The following is a 23,085-nucleotide window of genomic DNA, read 5'->3' on the forward strand; positions in this document are numbered from 1 at the left end:
TGAACACAAAAAAGTTTTTTCAAACTAGATGATTAAGTTCACTGCTCGTACCAGGGCGAAGCCTTGAATGTTCCGACTGCCTTTTAAGCTCTATGGAACAGTGTTTACCTCAAAAGTGTTTTTTTTTTCAGAAAACAAATTTTGATTTCTTCCAAGGTTTTTTTTTGAAAACCATCCTCTATCGGCACAAGCTGAGTGGAGAACAAACTGATATCGTTCGCTTTAGCAAACTGTCAAATTGACCAAATAGCATGTTTCAATTCAATATTGAACGATTTTGTAGACGGATCAAATTTCCACTTACGCGTCAGTAGCTCAAAATACATCGCACGTTAATGATCGGAAACTGGCTATAAAGATAATCTTCAAACGATAAACCGATAAATCACTTGAGTAAGAACAACAAAATCTATCGGATTTTCTTAAAAAATAAACTTGATGAAGTTCATCATTTTGTCTATAATTTGTAAATTTTGTGCGTAGCATTGATAATTTTGCTAGCTTTTTTTCGATTAGCCCAAAAAATTAATACTCGTCGGGTTTTTTGATCAGATTTTTCTTGGACCATTCTTTTTATTGCTCCACCTTCCTCTAAACCCTATCTTTCTACTAAAAACACTGGTGAAATTTTTTGTAAATTTGAACTGAGGATAACAAAGCCTTTTGGGAGCTATACAAACAATTCCTGCAAAAATGCTGGTTTAACAGTCGAATTTTGTCTGGAGAAAAAAAAAACTACGCCGAGTACAAATGATTCTTTTTTTCTTTGAAAGTCGGAACATCAAATTTTTGCACTGATATCGGCAACAGGCCCTCTTCCAGAGTTTGTCAATTAGTTTTTCTGGTAACCAAAGAGAGTGAAATAAGGTTTTTACTTGGTTGTGTTTTCTTCTTTCGAAGGAAATGACGGAGTTTAAAAAAATTTCTCGTGGTTTAAAATTGACAACATTTGCAATTTTGGACAATCAACGCGCTATATTTTCATTCTAGTAACGCTTAAGCGGAGGTTTAATCTGTCTTAGGAATCGTTCAAACTGAAGTAAGACGTGACTTTCAAAATTTTGCTATATACATTATATAGATTTTTTTTTACTTTAAATAGCGAGTGAGGCGATAATTTTTAGAAAAAAAAAACTAAAAATTGAAATTTTTTCTTATCTTTTAAGCAAAGACTAATCCATAGACTTTTTAGTAAAGTAGAAACACTCAAGGCTTTGCCCTGATACGAGCAGTCTTGTTAGTTTTGTATACATCATCCGAGTGTTGAGCTACAAACTTTTGACCAAAATCATTCGTTTCCACTTTGGTAACTTTGCGATCGAATTATAAGTCTTTCAAAGTTACAATATGCCCAAAATGTTGAATTTATTTATCGTTTTTAGCATTTTTCGATTTTCTTTGATTCGAGTTCTGTGCAAAAACGCATCACGCTATTTGAGCTCGCCAAACGAATCCGCACACTAGTGGTTTTTGGGGAACCTTAATTATTTTCTAAAGGCGCTTTTGGCGGAAATATACGCTAAATTAAAGGGTAGAGCGAGCGCCAGTAAACGCATTGCTTTTAAAATTTTTGTAAAAAATCCTTAAAACGTTGTTTTAGACCTGTTTCTCTCTTGTAAAAACTTGCTCGCAGCTCCGATTTTTTTCTGGAACGGGGCGTTAACAAAATTTAGTAAAAATTTACTTTGGCCGGCCTCAAAAAAGTATGGTGCCGCAAGAATTGATTAGTTACCATCAGACTGATTCGATGTTCATGTCATATCAAAGACCTTTCTGTCATAATTCGAAGAGCAGTAACATTTTTGAAGACTTTGGTTTGATAGTTCTGACTTTTAGTTCAATTTTGAGCAAAAAAGCGAGAACAAAAACTTTTTTGAGTCGTAAAAACTTAATTTTACTACAATGAATTTAATTTTTGAAAATCTTCTAGCGCCTATTTGGAAAAAAACTTTTGATAAAATTTGATTTGATGAAAACTTGAGCCATATATGCGTATAATTACTAAAACAATTGATTATGCTTAAATTCTAGGTTTTCGTTCTGATCCCTTCATCCCACACCGGACAAAAACAGCACAAGTGAAATTGTGGTTGGAACTAAATGCACAACAACCGGCTAACTTATACTTTTATACTGTTTACATTTTTTGAAGCTAAAATAAGCAGATTGAATTGAATTGGAGCATCCAGGGTTTTAATTTGAGCAGAGCAGTTTTGTTCTAATGTCAAAAATTAATCCTAAGCTAGGCACATGAATCCTATTATATCTCTGATCAAAAAAGAACATGTTTTTACACGGTGTTGCCAGTTTTGTCAAAACCCGATTAGGTTTTAGCAAAAAAAACGTGAAGTTTTCAGCAATCAAATTTTTTGATAAATGCTCTGACCATTCACTGAGCGAAATTGAACTATCGCCTAGGATTCTTCGTCAACAAAGAATCTTTGGGAAGCGATTTTTTTAATTTTAAAATCATTTTAGATAGTTTGAATTGAAAGTGAACCAAAATAAAAAACGCCTTCAATAGAGCTTTTGAAAAATGTCTTGAAAAATGTTTTTCTGTTTACATTTTTACAGTGCTGGCTTGTTGGAGCCTTGTTTGCTACTTGCAGGGGCGGATGTAGAATTTGTTACTTGCATTGGCGGATTTTCAAAAAATTTGAAAAACTTAGTCGACCTTTTTTCATGTCGAGCAAAATGGTTTTCTAAGCTCCCCCAAATCACTACAAGGACCCCATTTTGACTAAATTTTCTGCGCCGCAGGCAAACTTTTGTATTAACCGGCCATAAAAGTCGTTTGTCGGCACTTTTTGGAAAAAGTTTACCAAAAAATTGCGTTTTTTTTGGTGCGCGTCCCCCATCCTCAAATTAAGTGTATTTTGGCACCAACGTTATCTTTAAACAAATTTTAGGGTCTGTCAACCAAAAATGATAGATCAAAATAGTACAGAAGGGGACCCTTTGGCCCGGGTTGACCAAAAATGCTAGTCATACAATTTCCATATATGGAAAAATGCTAGTCATACAATTTCCATATATGAAAAAATACTAATCATAGACCTTTCATGCAATTTTCTGTACGTATGGAATTGCATGGAAAGTGTATGACTAGCATTTTTCAATATATGGAAATTGTATGACTAGCATTTTTGGTCAACCCGGGTGAGGGAACTCGAAAAGAGCCATTTGCTCCCCGGGATGAGCAAAAACACTAGTCATACAATTTCCATATATGGAAAAATGCTAGTGATACACATTCCATACAATTCCATACGTACAGAAAATTGCATGAAAGGACTATGATTAGTATTTTTTTCATATATGGAATTTATATGACTAGCATTTTTCCATAAACCAAAAATATTGATTTTTTACATTTTAATTTCTCAAAATTTTTCGGTTGTGTTCGTAAGCCGAACACAAATGACATAAACCTTGATTACTCAAACGTAGTAACCAACGGTTTGGCCGTCTGGTATTAAAAATGCCTTGGAAACAGCTTGACATGTGTTACTACTGTCTCAGACAAATAACATAACGAAAGTAATGAACTTTTAAATTTTGGCAATAATTTTCAAAGATGATTATTTCTAGAATTTGAGTTTTTAAATTACCAGACATTAATCAAGGCATAAAAAAACATGTCGTACAAAAGAAAGAGGAATTTTAAGCGTTTTTGAAAAAAATAATAAAATTTCGCATGCAAAATTTTTTTTTTCAAAAAGTGTTTGTTTGAATACGAAAATCAATTTGCGGTTGAAAAAAAAACAAAAACAAATTTTTGGGGGCAATTTCAAAAATTTTTTGTCGCCTTCAAAAAAATGCTAGTCATACAATTTCCATATATGGAAATTGTATGACTAGTGTTTTTTTTCAGAAAACAAAAATTTAAAAAAAGTCTAAGTTTTCAGTCGTAGCAGCCCAAAAAAGCCAGCAGTTGAATTGCCAGCAGTTGAATTGATTGATCAAAGCTTTTTTTCACAAAAAAAAAATTTTAAGAAAATTCTAATCGTACAATTTCCATATATGGAAATTGTATGGTTAGCAATTTTTTTCATACCATTTTTTTCCCCTTTTTTATGAAGAGATACCAATTTTGATACCAAATAACTATAAAATACCTTTGAAATTCGATTAAACTCATTTTGCAAAAGTGTATGAAATTTGTATGACTAGCAATTTTCCATAGACTAAGTGTATGAAATTGTATGATTAGTATTTTCGGTCTATGGAGGTCAACCCGGGGGGTCTGCAGGGGTCGAATCGCTGAGGGGAAGGGAAGCGTTCGTCCCCTCCCCAAATCCGCTGGTGGCTACTTGGACGGTTACTGGATACCCTTGCAAGAACGGTGAAGTTCGAAAAAAAATTGGTTTTGTAGGACGTTTTGTGTATGTTGTGCAGATATAACAGTTATCAGTATTTTTTTTTTAAATGTTGTTTTTCGTGTTATGCTTACAATATTTCAATTTTATGAACAGATTTTTTGAAAAGAACAGTTGGCTGAAGTTGTTTCTTTTATGCTGATACGTCAAATAAAAGATTCTCATGATAATAGGGATCAGCCGTAATGGTAAAAATTGAATTTCATTCATCGTCAGATAGATTGATAGGTGATACTAATTAACATGCAGCTTTGAGGCATATATGGAAAGCTCAAATAAAAGCGCTAATATGCGAGCTAGGTCTTTAAGCAGAACCACGGTCATTTTTCAAGGTTATTTTTGACAGAATCAAAATAAGTATCAGCTCGATCTGGAAACAAAAAAAACGCAGCATTGAAAATAGAAGAATCCTTGGTAGCTTAAATTTGTGAAATAAAATCATAGTTAGCCGCTAATAGAGGCAGTTCAGATTTGAATTTCCTTAAATTTTTGTTGAATAATAGTAAAAATTTGTCTTAAGTAAAGAAAGCGGAGCAAAATTATCGGGATCGAAGAACTGAATGCTCGAAATTCCCGTTTGACAATCAAAATTTAATATTCAAAAACTAGATAGACATTAAATAGAAAATCTGCCAGGTTTTGCTTTTTATATATTTGAAAGACATCGATTGGTTGACTAACTTTGCTCATTTGGGTTTTCCTTCGCGAGAACTATAGTCGATGGGCTAGTTTGTGAGATCTTGCATGAGTGATAAGTCTTGAAAGGTCTTGCATGATACGGCATCTGTATTCCAACTTAGCTATCTCACAATTTATTAACATAATCTTTTTAATACATTTCAACAACTGAGTTCATTAGTTTGTTATACTAGTTTGTTTTATTAAAGTTGGAAATGCTAAAAAACATAACTCAGTTTACCCTGGATTGGAAATAAGTTTTAAAAAAAAAAAAACTTTTCTAAAGCCAATTCAATTCTCAAAGCAAAAAATAAGTCAAAAAACTGAAATTTTAATATGCTATCTTAAAAAATAAATTCAGTTTTTTGTTTTATTCACTTTTTACAAAACAAAAGAAAATGTATCTGAAATGCATCTTTGATAATAAAGTTTTTTGTTTTCTGACGAATTTTTTAAACAAACACATTGAGCAATTTTTCATCGGCTATTATCTCGTTTTTGTAAAATGATCTTATTTTGAAAGCTTAGCAAAAAATAACGAGAGATCTTTCAAAATTAAGCAGAACTTTGTATGACACAGAAATCGCAGTTTGAAAAAATCATCATTTGCTCCATCTTTAAAGTAAAAACTTTTCAACAGCTGTTCGCTGTGTTCAAACCGATTATTTTACCAGTTGTTTGCGCAACTCTTACCTAATATCACACAGAGCTTTTCTGAAAAAAGAAAAAAAAATGTTTCCAAAAAAATTAGGCTTTTGTATAACTTTTGATATAACTGAGGGTGTTATGGCCATTTTCCTCGTAACTCAAATATGTTCAGTACAATTAGGTTTGAAAGTTAAAATAAATTATACTGTGGATGACAACAGATCAATTTGAGGTAACTTAAAAGTACAGCTGTTTATATCAATCGAAACAACAATTAGCTTAAACACACAAAATCACCAAACAGTAATTTGAAGATCAAGCTATTTTTCTCCACAGCTACTATGAGTTTTTCAAAAATAACAAGTCTGCTCGTATCACGGCAAAACCCTGAATGTTCCGACTGCTTTTTAAGGTTTATGGAGCAGTAATAACATGAAAAAATTAAATGTATTAAAACAAATTGGATTATTTTAGTGAGATTTTTTGTGAAAATCATCCCCCACAGGCCAAAATACCTTGAGTAAAAACTAATAACCTAACTTGTTCGCTCCCAGTAACAAATCAATTATGGCAAATAAGTTTCCTTCAACCAATTTGGAACGATTTCTAAGACGGATTAAATCTCCGCTTACGGGCTAGTAGCGCGAAATATATCGCCCGTTAATTGTCCCAAATTGGCCGAAATGGCCACCTTTCAACCCCCATAACTCCATAACTTAACAAAAAATGATCACAAGTAAAATATTTTTTCAAATTTAAGCTCAGGAAAACAATACCTGATATTAAAAAATGTGGTCAAATTTGATAATAAAAAAATGTGGTCAAAAACGGCTAGTTATAATTTCGAAGCTTGTCTGAAGAAAAAAAACACCCCGAGCACAAATAATCCGTTACTTTCGTTTGAAAGTCGGATCAATAATTGCCTTAAGAATTTGTTTGCACAGTGTGTATCAGTGTCTTTTTTCTGGGAGCCATTTAGTTAACAGTAACCTAATTATGTTGAATTCAGTTCTATCCTAAATAAAAAAAGGTTCTATCATAAATAAGAAAGGATCTTCTCAGGATCTGAAAGCGATCAATCAACAGCAAAAATTACATCAAGTAGTGACTTGTACAGCGTTTCAGCGATTTGAAAAATAACCGAAAATAATCAAATGGAGCTCAGATTTGGTAAACAAAAGTTTGGTTTCCGTTGTGAGTAATTTTGGTATAGGGGTAAGAAAGTTATTGTTTTTGGTGTAATATAAGGCTTCTTTGTTAAATTTGATGCTAGTTAAGGCTAGGACAGATATTTAACTGTCAGTCATTCAAAGATGCTGCGTAATTCTTGTGCGCTACTTCAGAAAAGTTTGCAAGGTTAAATGCTCGATATTTGCACATCTTTAAGCCTTGATAAAATTTTGAGAAGGTTTTACTTGAGCTAGGTTATCGTGTCTTGAGAAAGTTATTAAAAACTATGATGAACCGATGCAAGAGACTGAAGCCTACAATTTTGACAAGGCACCAGCGGAGCGTTTTTTAGATGAGTTGGTAGGTGCTCGCGATCAGCCATTTTACCACCATTGAAGCTTTGGTAGGTTTTTGTGCCTGGATTAGCAAAACACGATTTAAGAATTCTTCCAAAATGTTCCGGTGTTTTTCGTCATTTTTAAATACGATTCTTTTTAGAAGGCTTGGTTGCTCAATGTGCTGTTGCTCTCGCGCAGTGTGTGCCCGTTTTTTTCTGTTGATGTGTTGTTTTTTTCCGACTACCGAAGAAGGTGCGGAATGTTTATGTATGAGGGGTTTTTTTTGCTCAGTCAGTGTTTCGACTTTTTAACAAAACTACTTAGATCATCTGAAAAATGTTTTTGTTTAGAATTTATTTTTTTAATTATATTTTTCATCTGTTTTTTTTGTAAATTATAAGGGTTCTGAAATGGCTAATATATTGAATTTGAGATAAGGAAATGCGCTATATATTTATATATAGGTATATATATATGCTTGGGGTGGTTTTTAAAGTCCAACAGTTGGTCCAATAATTTTTAATTTTAAAGTTGGTCCAACAATTTTTAATTTTAAAGTTGGCCCAACAGTTAAAGTTGATCCAACAATATATATATATATATATATATATATATATATATATATATATGCTTGGGGTGGTTTTTTAAGTCCAACAGTTGGACCAACAGTTTTTAATTTGAAAGTTGGTCTAACAGTTTTTAATTTTAAAAAACCAACCCAAACATAAATTACCCGTCACGTTCCTCGAAACTCGCGGTAGCACCAAAAAATTATACGTTATTGCATGTAAGTTATTGAACGTCTTGCTGAAATTGACACCCATGCTGTTCAGTTCTGACCTCGCGTTGAAAGGGGCTTTTATGCGATTTTCCGTATTAAGACAATTATCCGTCCTTTTCAGGGTCGTTACCGCAATTTAAAGTTCAAATAGATCTAACAGGCAGTAAGACTAACGCAAACAAATTTCAAAAATAGCCCATTAAGTCCAAAATAGCCGATTTATGGCAACCAGATTATCGTCAGTGTCAGAAGTGTCGTCGCTTAGAACTGCAAAACGGGCTATTTCAGGGATATAATTGCGTTTGATTCTCTAATTTTACAACTCTATACTGGCATTTGGCTTTGAGTTTTAAAAATATCAGCATTTTGTGAAGCATCGTATGTCATTATCAACACTACGACGGAAGTTAGCGGGCAATTTAAAGCAGTCGCTTTTATATACCGGTCACCAATGATGGTCAATTTTACCCACTTGTATAAGAAAGTACAATATACTGGAATAAAGATTACATAATAATTATATTTTTTCTTCTTGCTTCGCTGGTGACAAAACCGAGAAAACAAAAACTTAAAATTTTTTGAAGTTTTTTGAAAGTTCCTCATGAATTTGGATTCATTATGGTTTGTTGAAGTAATCCAAGGTGCTAATTTATTCAGCAAAAAGATTAACAAAAATTGTGCCCATTGCTTTTATCAAAAATGGAAGGTATCAGAAAAAAAAGACCCAAAAGTGAAATAGCTAAATATTCGAGATGAGCTATACACGTGCAAGATGAGCATCTTTCAGGTTCATGAATGCTTTTTATTTTGACGGATCTTGTTAATATCCCCCTTTACATAAGGGGGTAAACTCGTTACAAGATACAAAGGCTCTTTTTCCTTTTCCCCCCCACCTCACACATGCATCAATTTTATGTTGTAACGAGGGGTTTACAAGGTTAAATAAGAAGACCAAATTTGTTTGTCATAGCCTAGTCAATTACTCTGTTATGTTAAAGTTCTCTTAGTGTTAGGATTTGTTTTGCTGCATATTCAGATCAGTTCAAATTTTCTAAAAATTGACTTGAAAAAAATCAGTATTTGGTCATCTAGATAATTTCAAGAAGATTGTTAATGTATTGTCAAACAAGGATTATCATTCAAAGCATTTTCCTTTATGTGAAAAATATGTATACGAAGTGCAAATATGTATACGAAAAATATGTTGTGCTGTATACGAAGTGCATTGGACTTCGCATCACTATTGTTCTCTTTAGACAACAGTCAGTTTTAATTCAACACAATTACTTTTATTCTTATAATTTAGCGTAGTTAGCTTGAGTATACCAGTGGTGTTTGAACAATTCTTACTAGAAGGGGCGCGCGCCAAAGCAATTGGCATGTTATCATAACATTTTGCCAAAATTTGATCAAAATAGGGTTTTAAAGTGATTTAGGAGAGCTCAGAAATGAATTTGGTTAAACTAAAAAAACAAGGTCGACAATTTTTTTTTTCAATAAATCCGACAATTCCACCCCTCCCCCTACCTCGCGAAATTCTTAGATCTGCCCATTAGAATCAGCAAATAGTTCTGTTTCTGCAGGTGCATGGCTGAGTCAGGTTGCAATAACATCATCTTCTCCAGCAGCTGTACAGTGTACGGGGAGCCTTCGAGGGAGCAGCTGCCAATCACGGAACAGACACCTGCAGGGGGGTGCACCTGTGCATACGGGAGGACCAAGTACTTCATTGAGCAGATGCTCTCGGACTACTGCAGGGCAAACGAGGTTTGCATGTCTTTTTTTTTGCTCAGGGTGGTGTTTCGACCCCCACTAAGATATGCTAGGACCAAAAACTTCCACCAAAAAAAAACAAAGAGGTTAACACCTTGCGAAAAGCGCAGAATATAGGTTTATGGCTGGCTGTAGATACGGAAAACATAATCTCTTAGAAAAAGTTTGCAAAAAAGCGATAAACAATCTGAAAAAAAAAGAAAGATGCATGAAACAGGCCTGATTGTATCAGAGCAATTGAAACGTAACAACAAAATGCAAATAATAAATCCTCCGTAACGAAGGCCCTTTTCTTTTTTCTTTAACTTTTAGTCGCATTGCCTGAATGCTTTACAAAATGATATGCTGACTATAATTATCGTGCTCAAAATATATTTGTTTTTCATAGTTTAACTTATTAGATCGCACGTTACACCAAAAAAGTGGCGTTGTAAGAAACAGGAAAAAACGCTGCAATGATCTGAAGTCCTACAAAATCAACTGCTAACAATTCAGTTTTCAGAGTTCAAAATTTTTTTTTACATTTTCGAATTTTTCCTCCATTTTCACGCTTTGATGACCTTGGTCAAAATCAAGCAAACAAAAGCAGCGAAGCTAACAAACTCTTCTAAACGCTTCTTCACATCGGAAATCTACCAACACGCAATTTGACAAAACTTTTAAAAACTCAATAACTTTCACATTAAAACACCAATATATGCAATTCAATTGATGTAAATGCAATTGCAGAGGCACTCTAAGTTCGAGACTATTTTTTTAAAAATGTTTTCATTATGATGTATGTTATTATCAAAAATTCAATTTTGCTTCTAGAGTTTCAATGCAGTCAATCTCCGGTACTTCAACCCGGTCGGAGCTCACGAGTCCGGCACTATAGGCGAAGATCCGACCGGAGTTCCGAACTGTTTGATGCCTTTCGTAGCACAAGTGGCCACTGGCCGAAGAGCCGAGTTGGGTGTTTTCGGGAACGACTACGACACTCCCGACGGGACTGCAATTCGCGACTACGTGCACGTTGTAGACATTGCAATTGGACATGTGGCTGCCCTCGAAAAACTAATCGACAACTCTCTGAAAAAGTTTTTAATTTACAATCTAGGAACTGGGAAAGGACACTCGGTGTTAGAGGTCGTGGAGGCGTTCCGGAAAGCGTCAGGAGCCGAGATCCCCTATGTCATCAAGCCGAGACGGGAGGGCGATGCAACCGAAGTGTATGCCGACTGCTCTTTGGCTAAGCGAGATTTAGGCTGGGAAGCCACCCGTGATCTGGAAACCATGTGTGAGCATAAGTTTTACGGCCACAAGAATATTTTTTTTGGTCTGAAATAACATTTATACAAGTTTATCCAGTGCGCAATCAGAATAAAAAGATAGATCCTGTGCCTATACTAACAAAAAAAAGAATAAAAAATATCCCCTGCCCCCACCCCTGAATGTTGTTAACCACTGGTTAAATAACTTGTAGTTAACGAGACTCAAAAAACTGAAAAAAAAATCCTCTACGCCACGTTTCTAACGAACGCAAAAGAGCTCAAACTAATGTGAAAGCCCTTCCCAAATAATAATTAAACCTTGGTTTCAGAATATACTTGCAAGCTTCAATTTGTCAAAAAAAATAAACATTATTCGGCTATGATGACTCCCCCACCAAAATACCAGCAAAAATTTTATAAGCAGTTTTAAAAAACAATTAATTATTATAGGCAGAGATTTCTGGACGTGGCAGAGTAAAAACCCAGAAGGCTACAGACAGACGGAAAAAGATGTAAAGGACAGACGTTTCATTAGTTGTCCCAAATTGTAGCCGAATGAGTTCTGACAAAACTAGTTTCTGCATGTTTTGCGCTAGTTCTGCAATGGAGAAGATTAATTTTACTTTAAAGGTTTCTTTTAACGCAAAAAAAACGTTGAACACAAAAAAGTTTTTTCAAACTAGATGATTAAGTTCACTGCTCGTACCAGGGCGAAGCCTTGAATGTTCCGACTGCCTTTTAAGCTCTATGGAACAGTGTTTACCTCAAAAGTGTTTTTTTTTTCAGAAAACAAATTTTGATTTCTTCCAAGGTTTTTTTTTGAAAACCATCCTCTATCGGCACAAGCTGAGTGGAGAACAAACTGATATCGTTCGCTTTAGCAAACTGTCAAATTGACCAAATAGCATGTTTCAATTCAATATTGAACGATTTTGTAGACGGATCAAATTTCCACTTACGCGTCAGTAGCTCAAAATACATCGCACGTTAATGATCGGAAACTGGCTATAAAGATAATCTTCAAACGATAAACCGATAAATCACTTGAGTAAGAACAACAAAATCTATCGGATTTTCTTAAAAAATAAACTTGATGAAGTTCATCATTTTGTCTATAATTTGTAAATTTTGTGCGTAGCATTGATAATTTTGCTAGCTTTTTTTCGATTAGCCCAAAAAATTAATACTCGTCGGGTTTTTTGATCAGATTTTTCTTGGACCATTCTTTTTATTGCTCCACCTTCCTCTAAACCCTATCTTTCTACTAAAAACACTGGTGAAATTTTTTGTAAATTTGAACTGAGGATAACAAAGCCTTTTGGGAGCTATACAAACAATTCCTGCAAAAATGCTGGTTTAACAGTCGAATTTTGTCTGGAGAAAAAAAAACTACGCCGAGTACAAATGATTCTTTTTTTCTTTGAAAGTCGGAACATCAAATTTTTGCACTGATATCGGCAACAGGCCCTCTTCCAGAGTTTGTCAATTAGTTTTTCTGGTAACCAAAGAGAGTGAAATAAGGTTTTTACTTGGTTGTGTTTTCTTCTTTCGAAGGAAATGACGGAGTTTAAAAAAAATTTCTCGTGGTTTAAAATTGACAACATTTGCAATTTTGGACAATCAACGCGCTATATTTTCATTCTAGTAACGCTTAAGCGGAGGTTTAATCTGTCTTAGGAATCGTTCAAACTGAAGTAAGACGTGACTTTCAAAATTTTGCTATATACATTATATAGATTTTTTTTTACTTTAAATAGCGAGTGAGGCGATAATTTTTAGGAAAAAAAACTAAAAATTGAAATTTTTTCTTATCTTTTAAGCAAAGACTAATCCATAGACTTTTTAGTAAAGTAGAAACACTCAAGGCTTTGCCCTGATACGAGCAGTCTTGTTAGTTTTGTATACATCATCCGAGTGTTGAGCTACAAACTTTTGACCAAAATCATTCGTTTCCACTTTGGTAACTTTGCGATCGAATTATAAGTCTTTCAAAGTTACAATATGCCCAAAATGTTGAATTTATTTATCGTTTTTAGCATTTTTCGATTTTCTTTGATTCGAGTTCTGTGCAAAAACGCATCACGCTATTTGAGCTCGCCAAACGAATCCGCACACTAGTGGTTTTTGGGGAACCTTAATTATTTTCTAAAGGCGCTTTTGGCGGAAATATACGCTAAATTAAAGGGTAGAGCGAGCGCCAGTAAACGCATTGCTTTTAAAATTTTTGTAAAAAATCCTTAAAACGTTGTTTTAGACCTGTTTCTCTCTTGTAAAAACTTGCTCGCAGCTCCGATTTTTTTCTGGAACGGGGCGTTAACAAAATTTAGTAAAAATTTACTTTGGCCGGCCTCAAAAAAGTATGGTGCCGCAAGAATTGATTAGTTACCATCAGAATGATTCGATGTTCATGTCATATCAAAGACCTTTCTGTCATAATTCGAAGAGCAGTAACATTTTTGAAGACTTTGGTTTGATAGTTTTGACTTTTAGTTCAATTTTGAGCAAAAAAGCGAGAACAAAAACTTTTTTGAGTCGTAAAAACTTAATTTTACTACAATGAATTTAATTTTTGAAAATCTTCTAGCGCCTATTTGGAAAAAAACTTTTGATAAAATTTGATTTGATGAAAACTTGAGCCATATATGCGTATAATTACTAAAACAATTGATTATGCTTAAATTCTAGGTTTTCGTTCTGATCCCTTCATCCCACACCGGACAAAAACAGCACAAGTGAAATTGTGGTTGGAACTAAATGCACAACAACCGGCTAACTTATACTTTTATACTGTTTACATTTTTTGAAGCTAAAATAAGCAGATTGAATTGAATTGGAGCATCCAGGGTTTTAATTTGAGCAGAGCAGTTTTGTTCTAATGTCAAAAATTAATCCTAAGCTAGGCACATGAATCCTATTATATCTCTGATCAAAAAAGAACATGTTTTTACACGGTGTTGCCAGTTTTGTCAAAACCCGATTAGGTTTTAGCAAAAAAAACGTGAAGTTTTCAGCAATCAAATTTTTTGATAAATGCTCTGACCATTCACTGAGCGAAATTGAACTATCGCCTAGGATTCTTCGTCAACAAAGAATCTTTGGGAAGCGATTTTTTTTATTTTAAAATCATTTTAGATAGTTTGAATTGAAAGTGAACCAAAATAAAAAACGCCTTCAATAGAGCTTTTGAAAAATGTCTTGAAAAATGTTTTTCTGTTTACATTTTTACAGTGCTGGCTTGTTGGAGCCTTGTTTGCTACTTGCAGGGGCGGATGTAGAATTTGTTACTTGCATTGGCGGATTTTCAAAAAATTTGAAAAACTTAGTCGACCTTTTTTCATGTCGAGCAAAATGGTTTTCTAAGCTCCCCCAAATCACTACAAGGACCCCATTTTGACTAAATTTTCTGCGCCGCAGGCAAACTTTTGTATTAACCGGCCATAAAAGTCGTTTGTCGGCACTTTTTGGAAAAAGTTTACCAAAAAATTGCGTTTTTTTTGGTGCGCGTCCCCCATCCTCAAATTAAGTGTATTTTGGCACCAACGTTATCTTTAAACAAATTTTAGGGTCTGTCAACCAAAAATGATAGATCAAAATAGTACAGAAGGGGACCCTTTGGCCCGGGTTGACCAAAAATGCTAGTCATACAATTTCCATATATGGAAAAATGCTAGTCATACAATTTCCATATATGAAAAAATACTAATCATAGACCTTTCATGCAATTTTCTGTACGTATGGAATTGCATGGAAAGTGTATGACTAGCATTTTTCAATATATGGAAATTGTATGACTAGCATTTTTGGTCAACCCGGGTGAGGGAACTCGAAAAGAGCCATTTGCTCCCCGGGATGAGCAAAAACACTAGTCATACAATTTCCATATATGGAAAAATGCTAGTGATACACATTCCATACAATTCCATACGTACAGAAAATTGCATGAAAGGACTATGATTAGTATTTTTTTCATATATGGAATTTATATGACTAGCATTTTTCCATAAACCAAAAATATTGATTTTTTACATTTTAATTTCTCAAAATTTTTCGGTTGTGTTCGTAAGCCGAACACAAATGACATAAACCTTGATTACTCAAACGTAGTAACCAACGGTTTGGCCGTCTGGTATTAAAAATGCATTGGAAACAGCTTGACATGTGTTACTACTGTCTCAGACAAATAACATAACGAAAGTAATGAACTTTTAAATTTTGGCAATAATTTTCAAAGATGATTATTTCTAGAATTTGAGTTTTTAAATTACCAGACATTAATCAAGGCATAAAAAAACATGTCGTACAAAAGAAAGAGGAATTTTAAGCGTTTTTGAAAAAAATAATAAATTTCGCATGCAAAATTTTTTTTTTCAAAAAGTGTTTGTTTGAATACGAAAATCAATTTGCGGTTGAAAAAAAAACCAAAACAAATTTTTGGGGGCAATTTCAAAAATTTTTTGTCGCCTTCAAAAAAATGCTAGTCATACAATTTCCATATATGGAAACTGTATGACTAGTGTTTTTTTTCAGAAAACAAAAATTTAAAAAAAGTCTAAGTTTTCAGTCGTAGCAGCCCAAAAAAGCCAGCAGTTGAATTGCCAGCAGTTGAATTGATTGATCAAAGCTTTTTTTCACAAAAAAAAATTTTAAGAAAATTCTAATCGTACAATTTCCATATATGGAAATTGTATGGTTAGCAATTTTTTTCATACCATTTTTTTCCCTTTTTTTATGAAGAGATACCAATTTTGATACCAAATAACTATAAAATACCTTTGAAATTCGATTAAACTCATTTTGCAAAAGTGTATGAAATTTGTATGACTAGCAATTTTCCATAGACTAAGTGTATGAAATTGTATGATTAGCATTTTCGGTCTATGGAGGTCAACCCGGGGGGTCTGCAGGGGTCGAATCGCTGAGGGGAAGGGAAGCGTTCGTCCCCTCCCCAAATCCGCTGGTGGCTACTTGGACGGTTACTGGATACCCTTGCAAGAACGGTGAAGTTCGAAAAAAAATTGGTTTTGTAGGACGTTTTGTGTATGTTGTGCAGATATAACAGTTATCAGTATTTTTTTTTAAATGTTGTTTTTCGTGTTATGCTTACAATATTTCAATTTTATGAACAGATTTTTTGAAAAGAACAGTTGGCTGAAGTTGTTTCTTTTATGCTGATACGTCAAATAAAAGATTTTCATGATAATAGGGATCAGCCGTAATGGTAAAAATTGAATTTCATTCATCGTCAGATAGATTGATAGGTGATACTAATTAACATGCAGCTTTGAGGCATATATGGAAAGCTCAAATAAAAGCGCTAATATGCGAGCTAGGTCTTTAAGCAGAACCACGGTCATTTTTCAAGGTTATTTTTGACAGAATCAAAATAAGTATCAGCTCGATCTGGAAGCAAAAAAAACGCAGCATTGAAAATAGAAGAATCCTTGGTAGCTTAAATTTGTGAAATAAAATCATAGTTAGCCGCTAATAGAGGCAGTTCAGATTTGAATTTCCTTAAATTTTTGTTGAATAATAGTAAAAATTTGTCTTAAGTAAAGAAAGCGGAGCAAAATTATCGGGATCGAAGAACTGAATGCTCGAAATTCCCGTTTGACAATCAAAATTTAATATTCAAAAACTAGATAGACATTAAATAGAAAATCTGCCAGGTTTTGCTTTTTATATATTTGAAAGACATCGATTGGTTGACTAACTTTGCTCATTTGGGTTTTCCTTCGCGAGAACTATAGTCGATGGGCTAGTTTGTGAGATCTTGCATGAGTGATAAGTCTTGAAAGGTCTTGCATGATACGGCATCTGTATTCCGACTTAGCTATCTCACAATTTATTAACATAATCTTTTTAATACATTTCAACAACTGAGTTCATTAGTTTGTTATACTAGTTTGTTTTATTAAAGTTGGAAATGCTAAAAAACATAACTCAGTTTACCCTGGATTGGAAATAAGTTTTTAAAAAAAAAAAACTTTTCTAAAGCCAATTCAATTCTCAAAGCAAAAAATAAGTCAAAAAACTGAAATTTTAATATGCTATCTTAAAAAATAAATTCAGTTTTTTGTTTTATTCACTTTTTACAAAACAAAAGAAAATGTATCTGAAATGCATCTTTGATAATAAAGTTTTTTGTTTTCTGACGAATTTTTTAAACAAACACATTGAGCAATTTTTCATCGGCTATTATCTCGTTTTTGTAAAATGATCTTATTTTGAAAGCTTAGCAAAAAATAACGAGAGATCTTTCAAAATTAAGCAGAACTTTGTATGACACAGAAATCACAGTTTGAAAAAATCATCATTTGCTCCATCTTTAAAGTAAAAACTTTTCAACAGCTGTTCGCTGTGTTCAAACCGATTATTTTACCAGTTGTTTGCGCAACTCTTACCTAATATCACACAGAGCTTTTCTGAAAAAAGAAAAAAAAATGTTTCCAAAAAAATTAGGCTTTTGTATAACTTTTGATATAACTGAGGGTGTTATGGCCATTTTCCTCGTAACTCAAATATGTTCAGTACAATTAGGTTTGAAAGTTAAAATAAATTATACTGTGGATGACAACAGATCAATTTGAGGTAACTTAAAAGTACAGCTGTTTATATCAATCGAAACAACAATTAGCTTAAACACACAAAATCACCAAACAGTAATTTGAAGATCAAGCTATTTTTCTCCACAGCTACTATGAGTTTTTCAAAAATAACAAGTCTGCTCGTATCACGGCAAAACCCTGAATGTTCCGACTGCTTTTTAAGGTTTATGGAGCAGTAATAACATGAAAAAATTAAATGTATTAAAACAAATTGGATTATTTTAGTGAGATTTTTTGTGAAAATCATCCCCCACAGGCCAAAATACCTTGAGTAAAAACTAATAACCTAACTTGTTCGCTCCCAGTAACAAATCAATTATGGCAAATAAGTTTCCTTCAACCAATTTGGAACGATTTCTAAGACGGATTAAATCTCCGCTTACGGGCTAGTAGCGCGAAATATATCGCCCGTTAATTGTCCCAAATTGGCCGAAATGGCCACCTTTAAACCCCCATAACCCCATAACTTAACAAAAAATGATCACAAGTAAAATATTTTTTCAAATTTAAGCTCAGGAAAACAATACCTGATATTAAAAAATGTGGTCAAATTTGATAATAAAAAAATGTGGTCAAAAACGGCTAGTTATAATTTCGAAGCTTGTCTGAAGAAAAAAAACACCCCGAGCACAAATAATCCGTTACTTTCGTTTGAAAGTCGGATCAATAATTGCCTTAAGAATTTGTTTGCACAGTGTGTATCAGTGTCTTTTTTCTGGGAGCCATTTAGTTAACAGTAACCTAATTATGTTGAATTCAGTTCTATCCTAAATAAAAAAAGGTTCTCGCATCCAGTTCCAAGCGTTAATAATCGATTATATTACGATTTTAGTACCAGTCTCACTAAAATTGCGAAACAATCGATTTTAATCAATTAATAATCAATTATAATCTCTCTTTTTAAAATCAAAATATAATTAATTATAATCCATTATAATCGATTATAATCGATTATTTATTCGTCTATTTTTCGACACAATTATAATCGATTATAATTGATTATAATCCATTTTTTTATTCAAATTTCTATTTCATTAGTTTTGCACAAAAATCCATTAAAATCGATTATAATCGATTATAATCCCTTTTGTTTGTCCATTTTTGTCTTCGAAGTTGCATCTAAAATGTTTATATTTTATGCTTTTTGTGGACGTTGGTCCCAATGAAAAATGAGAAAAATATTTTTAAAGTTTTCCAATTAATTCAAATTTTTAAGTTTTTTTTTTTTCATTTCTTCCCCAATAGAGTTGTTTTGCGATGCATATTTTAAGCTTTTTGAACACCAAAACATCAGCAAATTGATTTAGTTATATGATTGATTCGGAAAATTTATTTTTCATCTACCGCGAGAACCTTTCCACTCATATGAAAGGATCTCTATGAAACTTTTGTTTCGTGGTAAAACTTTGTGTTCAGATGAACCAAAGTGTTCAAGAGATCTCTCTTTTAGAGATTTTCTAATTGACACAAAAATAATAACCCATAAGATATAATTCGAAAAAAGAAAAATTTTGGCAAACTAAGAGATTATAATCGATTATAATCGATTATAATTGATTTTAAGGGTTTTTAGCATGAACTATAATCAATTATAATCAATTATAATTGATTATAATCTCTTGGAAAATATCACGATTATAATCAATTATAAATCCCTTAAGGACCTAATTTTGGTAATTATAATCGATTATAGTTGTCAAAAAATCATCATAATAATCCGTTATAATCGATTATTTATGCCTAAACTTGGATGCGGGTTCTATCATAAATAAGAAAGGATCTTCTCAGGATCTGAAAGCGATCAATCAACAGCAAAAATTACATCAAGTAGTGACTTGTACAGCGTTTCAGCGATTTGAAAAATAACCGAAAATAATCAAATGGAGCTCAGATTTGGTAAACAAAAGTTTGGTTTCCGTTGTGAGTAATTTTGGTATAGGGGTAAGAAAGTTATTGTTTTTGGTGTAATATAAGGCTTCTTTGTTAAATTTGATGCTAGTTAAGGCTAGGACAGATATTTAACTGTCAGTCATTCAAAGATGCTGCGTAATTCTTGTGCGCTACTTCAGAAAAGTTTGCAAGGTTAAATGCTCGATATTTGCACATCTTTAAGCCTTGATAAAATTTTGAGAAGGTTTTACTTGAGCTAGGTTATCGTGTCTTGAGAAAGTTATTAAAAACTATGATGAACCGATACAAGAGACTGAAGCCTACAATTTTGACAAGGCACCAGCGGAGCGTTTTTTAGATGAGTTGGTAGGTGCTCGCGATCAGCCATTTTACCACCATTGAAGCTTTGGTAGGTTTTTGTGCCTGGATTAGCAAAACACGATTTAAGAATTCTTCCAAAATGTTCCGGTGTTTTTCGTCATTTTTAAATACGATTCTTTTTAGAAGGCTTGGTTGCTCAATGTGCTGTTGCTCTCGCGCAGTGTGTGCCCGTTTTTTTCTGTTGATGTGTTGTTTTTTTCCGACTACCGAAGAAGGTGCGGAATGTTTATGTATGAGGGGTTTTTTTTGCTCAGTCAGTGTTTCGACTTTTTAACAAAACTGCTTAGATCATCTGAAAAATGTTTTTGTTTAGAATTTATTTTTTTAATTATATTTTTCATCTGTTTTTTTTTTGTAAATTATAAGGGTTCTGAAATGGCTAATATATTGAATTTGAGATAAGGAAATGCGCTATATATTTATATATAGGTATATATATATATGCTTGGGGTGGTTTTTAAAGTCCAACAGTTGGTCCAATAATTTTTAATTTTAAAGTTGGTCCAACAATTTTTAATTTTAAAGTTGGCCCAACAGTTAAAGTTGATCCAACAAATATATATATATATATATATATGCTTGGGGTGGTTTTTTAAGTCCAACAGTTGGACCAACAGTTTTTAATTTGAAAGTTGGTCTAACAGTTTTTAATTTTAAAAAACCAACCCAAACATAAATTACCCGTCACGTTCCTCGAAACTCGCGGTAGCACCAAAAAATTATACGTTATTGCATGTAAGTTATTGAACGTCTTGCTGAAATTGACACCCATGCTGTTCAGTTCTGACCTCGCGTTGAAAGGGGCTTTTATGCGATTTTCCGTATTAAGACAATTATCCGTCCTTTTCAGGGTCGTTACCGCAATTTAAAGTTCAAATAGATCTAACAGGCAGTAAGACTAACGCAAACAAATTTCAAAAATAGCCCATTAAGTCCAAAATAGCCGATTTATGGCAACCAGATTATCGTCAGTGTCAGAAGTGTCGTCGCTTAGAACTGCAAAACGGGCTATTTCAGGGATATAATTGCGTTTGATTCTCTAATTTTACAACTCTATACTGGCATTTGGCTTTGAGTTTTAAAAATATCAGCATTTTGTGAAGCATCGTATGTCATTATCAACACTACGACGGAAGTTAGCGGGCAATTTAAAGCAGTCGCTTTTATATACCGGTCACCAATGATGGTCAATTTTACCCACTTGTATAAGAAAGTACAATATACTGGAATAAAGATTACATAATAATTATATTTTTTCTTCTTGCTTCGCTGGTGACAAAACCGAGAAAACAAAAACTTAAAATTTTTTGAAGTTTTTTGAAAGTTCCTCATGAATTTGGATTCATTATGGTTTGTTGAAGTAATCCAAGGTGCTAATTTATTCAGCAAAAAGATTAACAAAAATTGTGCCCATTGCTTTTATCAAAAATGGAAGGTATCAGAAAAAAAAGACCCAAAAGTGAAATAGCTAAATATTCGAGATGAGCTATACACGTGCAAGATGAGCATCTTTCAGGTTCATGAATGCTTTTTATTTTGACGGATCTTGTTAATATCCCCCTTTACATAAGGGGGTAAACTCGTTACAAGATACAAAGGCTCTTTTTCCTTTTCCCCCCACCTCACACATGCATCAATTTTATGTTGTAACGAGGGGTTTACAAGGTTAAATAAGAAGACCAAATTTGTTTGTCATAGCCTAGTCAATTACTCTGTTATGTTAAAGTTCTCTTAGTGTTAGGATTTGTTTTGCTGCATATTCAGATCAGTTCAAATTTTCTAAAAATTGACTTGAAAAAAATCAGTATTTGGTCATCTAGATAATTTCAAGAAGATTCTTAATGTATTGTCAAACAAGGATTATCATTCAAAGCATTTTCCTTTATGTGAAAAATATGTATCATTTGATCAAGTTCAGAAAATACGTATGTTCTGGAAAATGTTCAAGGACAAAGTCAGGCCTAATCTCAGTTTTGCATAGTCTCAATAAATTTCCTCATATCTCAGTGTTGCTCCAAATACCCTACTGGCATGCAATTTGCTTCGAAAAGAAGTAAGCTTGGGTGCCATTACTCCATCCAACGAAATACTTTAAATGATCACAAAATAATTGAATCGCCTTGAGATGAATTTGAGGAATCAGTATTTAAAAAATTCCCTGAAAAGAGCTGGGAAAAAATTCAGCGGAAATAGTTCCTTGAAGAAAAACGTTTAGGGCTCTGAAACTTTTCTATAAAAACTAAAACTTTTTCTTTTATTGAACAAGCCCCGAGTGTATTCGCAATATAGCTTTTTGCATTTCATCGAAAAAATTTATCGTTTTCAATCATGACTCGATTTTAGGCTTCACCATCTGAAGGTAGGTAAATAGAAAAATTGCCAAGTTTAGAGACAATCAAAAGTAACTTGAAGCCCAGCATTTGCCTCAAATAAACCCTATGGTTGTTGCAGTACCATTAAAAGACCAATAATTGAAGTATTTTCAAAAAATTTTAACTTAAGATTTTAAATGCATAACAGTTCTATAATATCCAGTTTTCAAATAAGGACACGCGATATTAATGTAGGTGATTTTGTGGAACCTAACTATCACGGTAGACGTTTCAAGAAAAAGAGTGCAAATGTACACAAACCATATTAGAAATCAATTCGTACCGACAATTGCAAAAACAGTTTCAGATCTGTTAAAACTGAATTTAAATCATTTTAACATGGATTCAAATTGAACAACAATGCCCGTTTTATGAATTTAAATAAATTTCAAACTGATATAAATCGATCTTTTCCAAAAATGTTGGATTGATTTAAATTTCTAAAAACTCAATTTGAATCAATTTGAAAAGATTTTTTAGACTCAAATCCATCCGAATTTTGCTTCAACCCATCCGAATTATGCTGAAAACTGTTTTAATTCAATTTAAAAGACCCCTGAGCAGATCAATTTCTGTATCCAAAATTCCTATCCAAATCCGTTTGGGCTAAAACTTGAGTAAAAAAATGGGTAAATACTTTTTATGAAACTGAGTTTGGGCTCAAAATATGCAATTCAATCGCAAAAATTAATCATTATAAATTTGATTTTCAGCAAAAACTTGTACAACAAATCAAGAAAAGGGACGATACATATTAGACTGTGATCTCAACGTATGCTATGATATCATTGAAATTAACCAATGTTAACCAGATTTT

General features: G+C 33.1%; 1 protein-coding gene across 1 annotated transcript; it reads left to right on the forward strand.

Moving 5' to 3' along the window:
• The first annotated feature begins 9,580 nt into the window (after positions 1–9,580).
• Positions 9,581–11,649, forward strand: LOC134842172 (UDP-glucose 4-epimerase-like). Its single transcript, XM_063858387.1, has 3 exons — positions 9,581–9,761; positions 10,581–11,046; positions 11,471–11,649. The coding sequence occupies exons 1-3, from the start codon at positions 9,582–9,584 to the stop codon at positions 11,569–11,571; spliced, it is 747 nt and encodes a 248-aa protein (XP_063714457.1). The 5' UTR covers position 9,581; the 3' UTR covers positions 11,572–11,649.
• Positions 11,650–23,085: the final 11,436 nt, after the last annotated feature.

The sequence above is a fragment of the Symsagittifera roscoffensis genome, chromosome 3 (assembly GCF_963678635.1).
Source record: "Symsagittifera roscoffensis chromosome 3, txSymRosc1.1, whole genome shotgun sequence".
Classification (NCBI taxonomy): Eukaryota; Metazoa; Xenacoelomorpha; order Acoela; family Convolutidae; genus Symsagittifera; species Symsagittifera roscoffensis.

What these genes read in the sequence shown, in the direction of transcription:
- LOC134842172 (XM_063858387.1), top strand. Translation starts at nt 9,582, where the DNA reads ATGGCTGAGTCAGGTTGCAATAACATCATCTTCTCCAGCAGCTGTACA. An exon ending in ACTACTGCAGGGCAAACGAG is followed by an intron (nt 9,762 to 10,580) that starts GTTTGCATGTCT and finishes TTTTGCTTCTAG; the next exon opens with AGTTTCAATGCAGTCAATCT. An exon ending in CCGTGATCTGGAAACCATGT is followed by an intron (nt 11,047 to 11,470) that starts GTGAGCATAAGT and finishes TAATTATTATAG; the next exon opens with GCAGAGATTTCTGGACGTGG.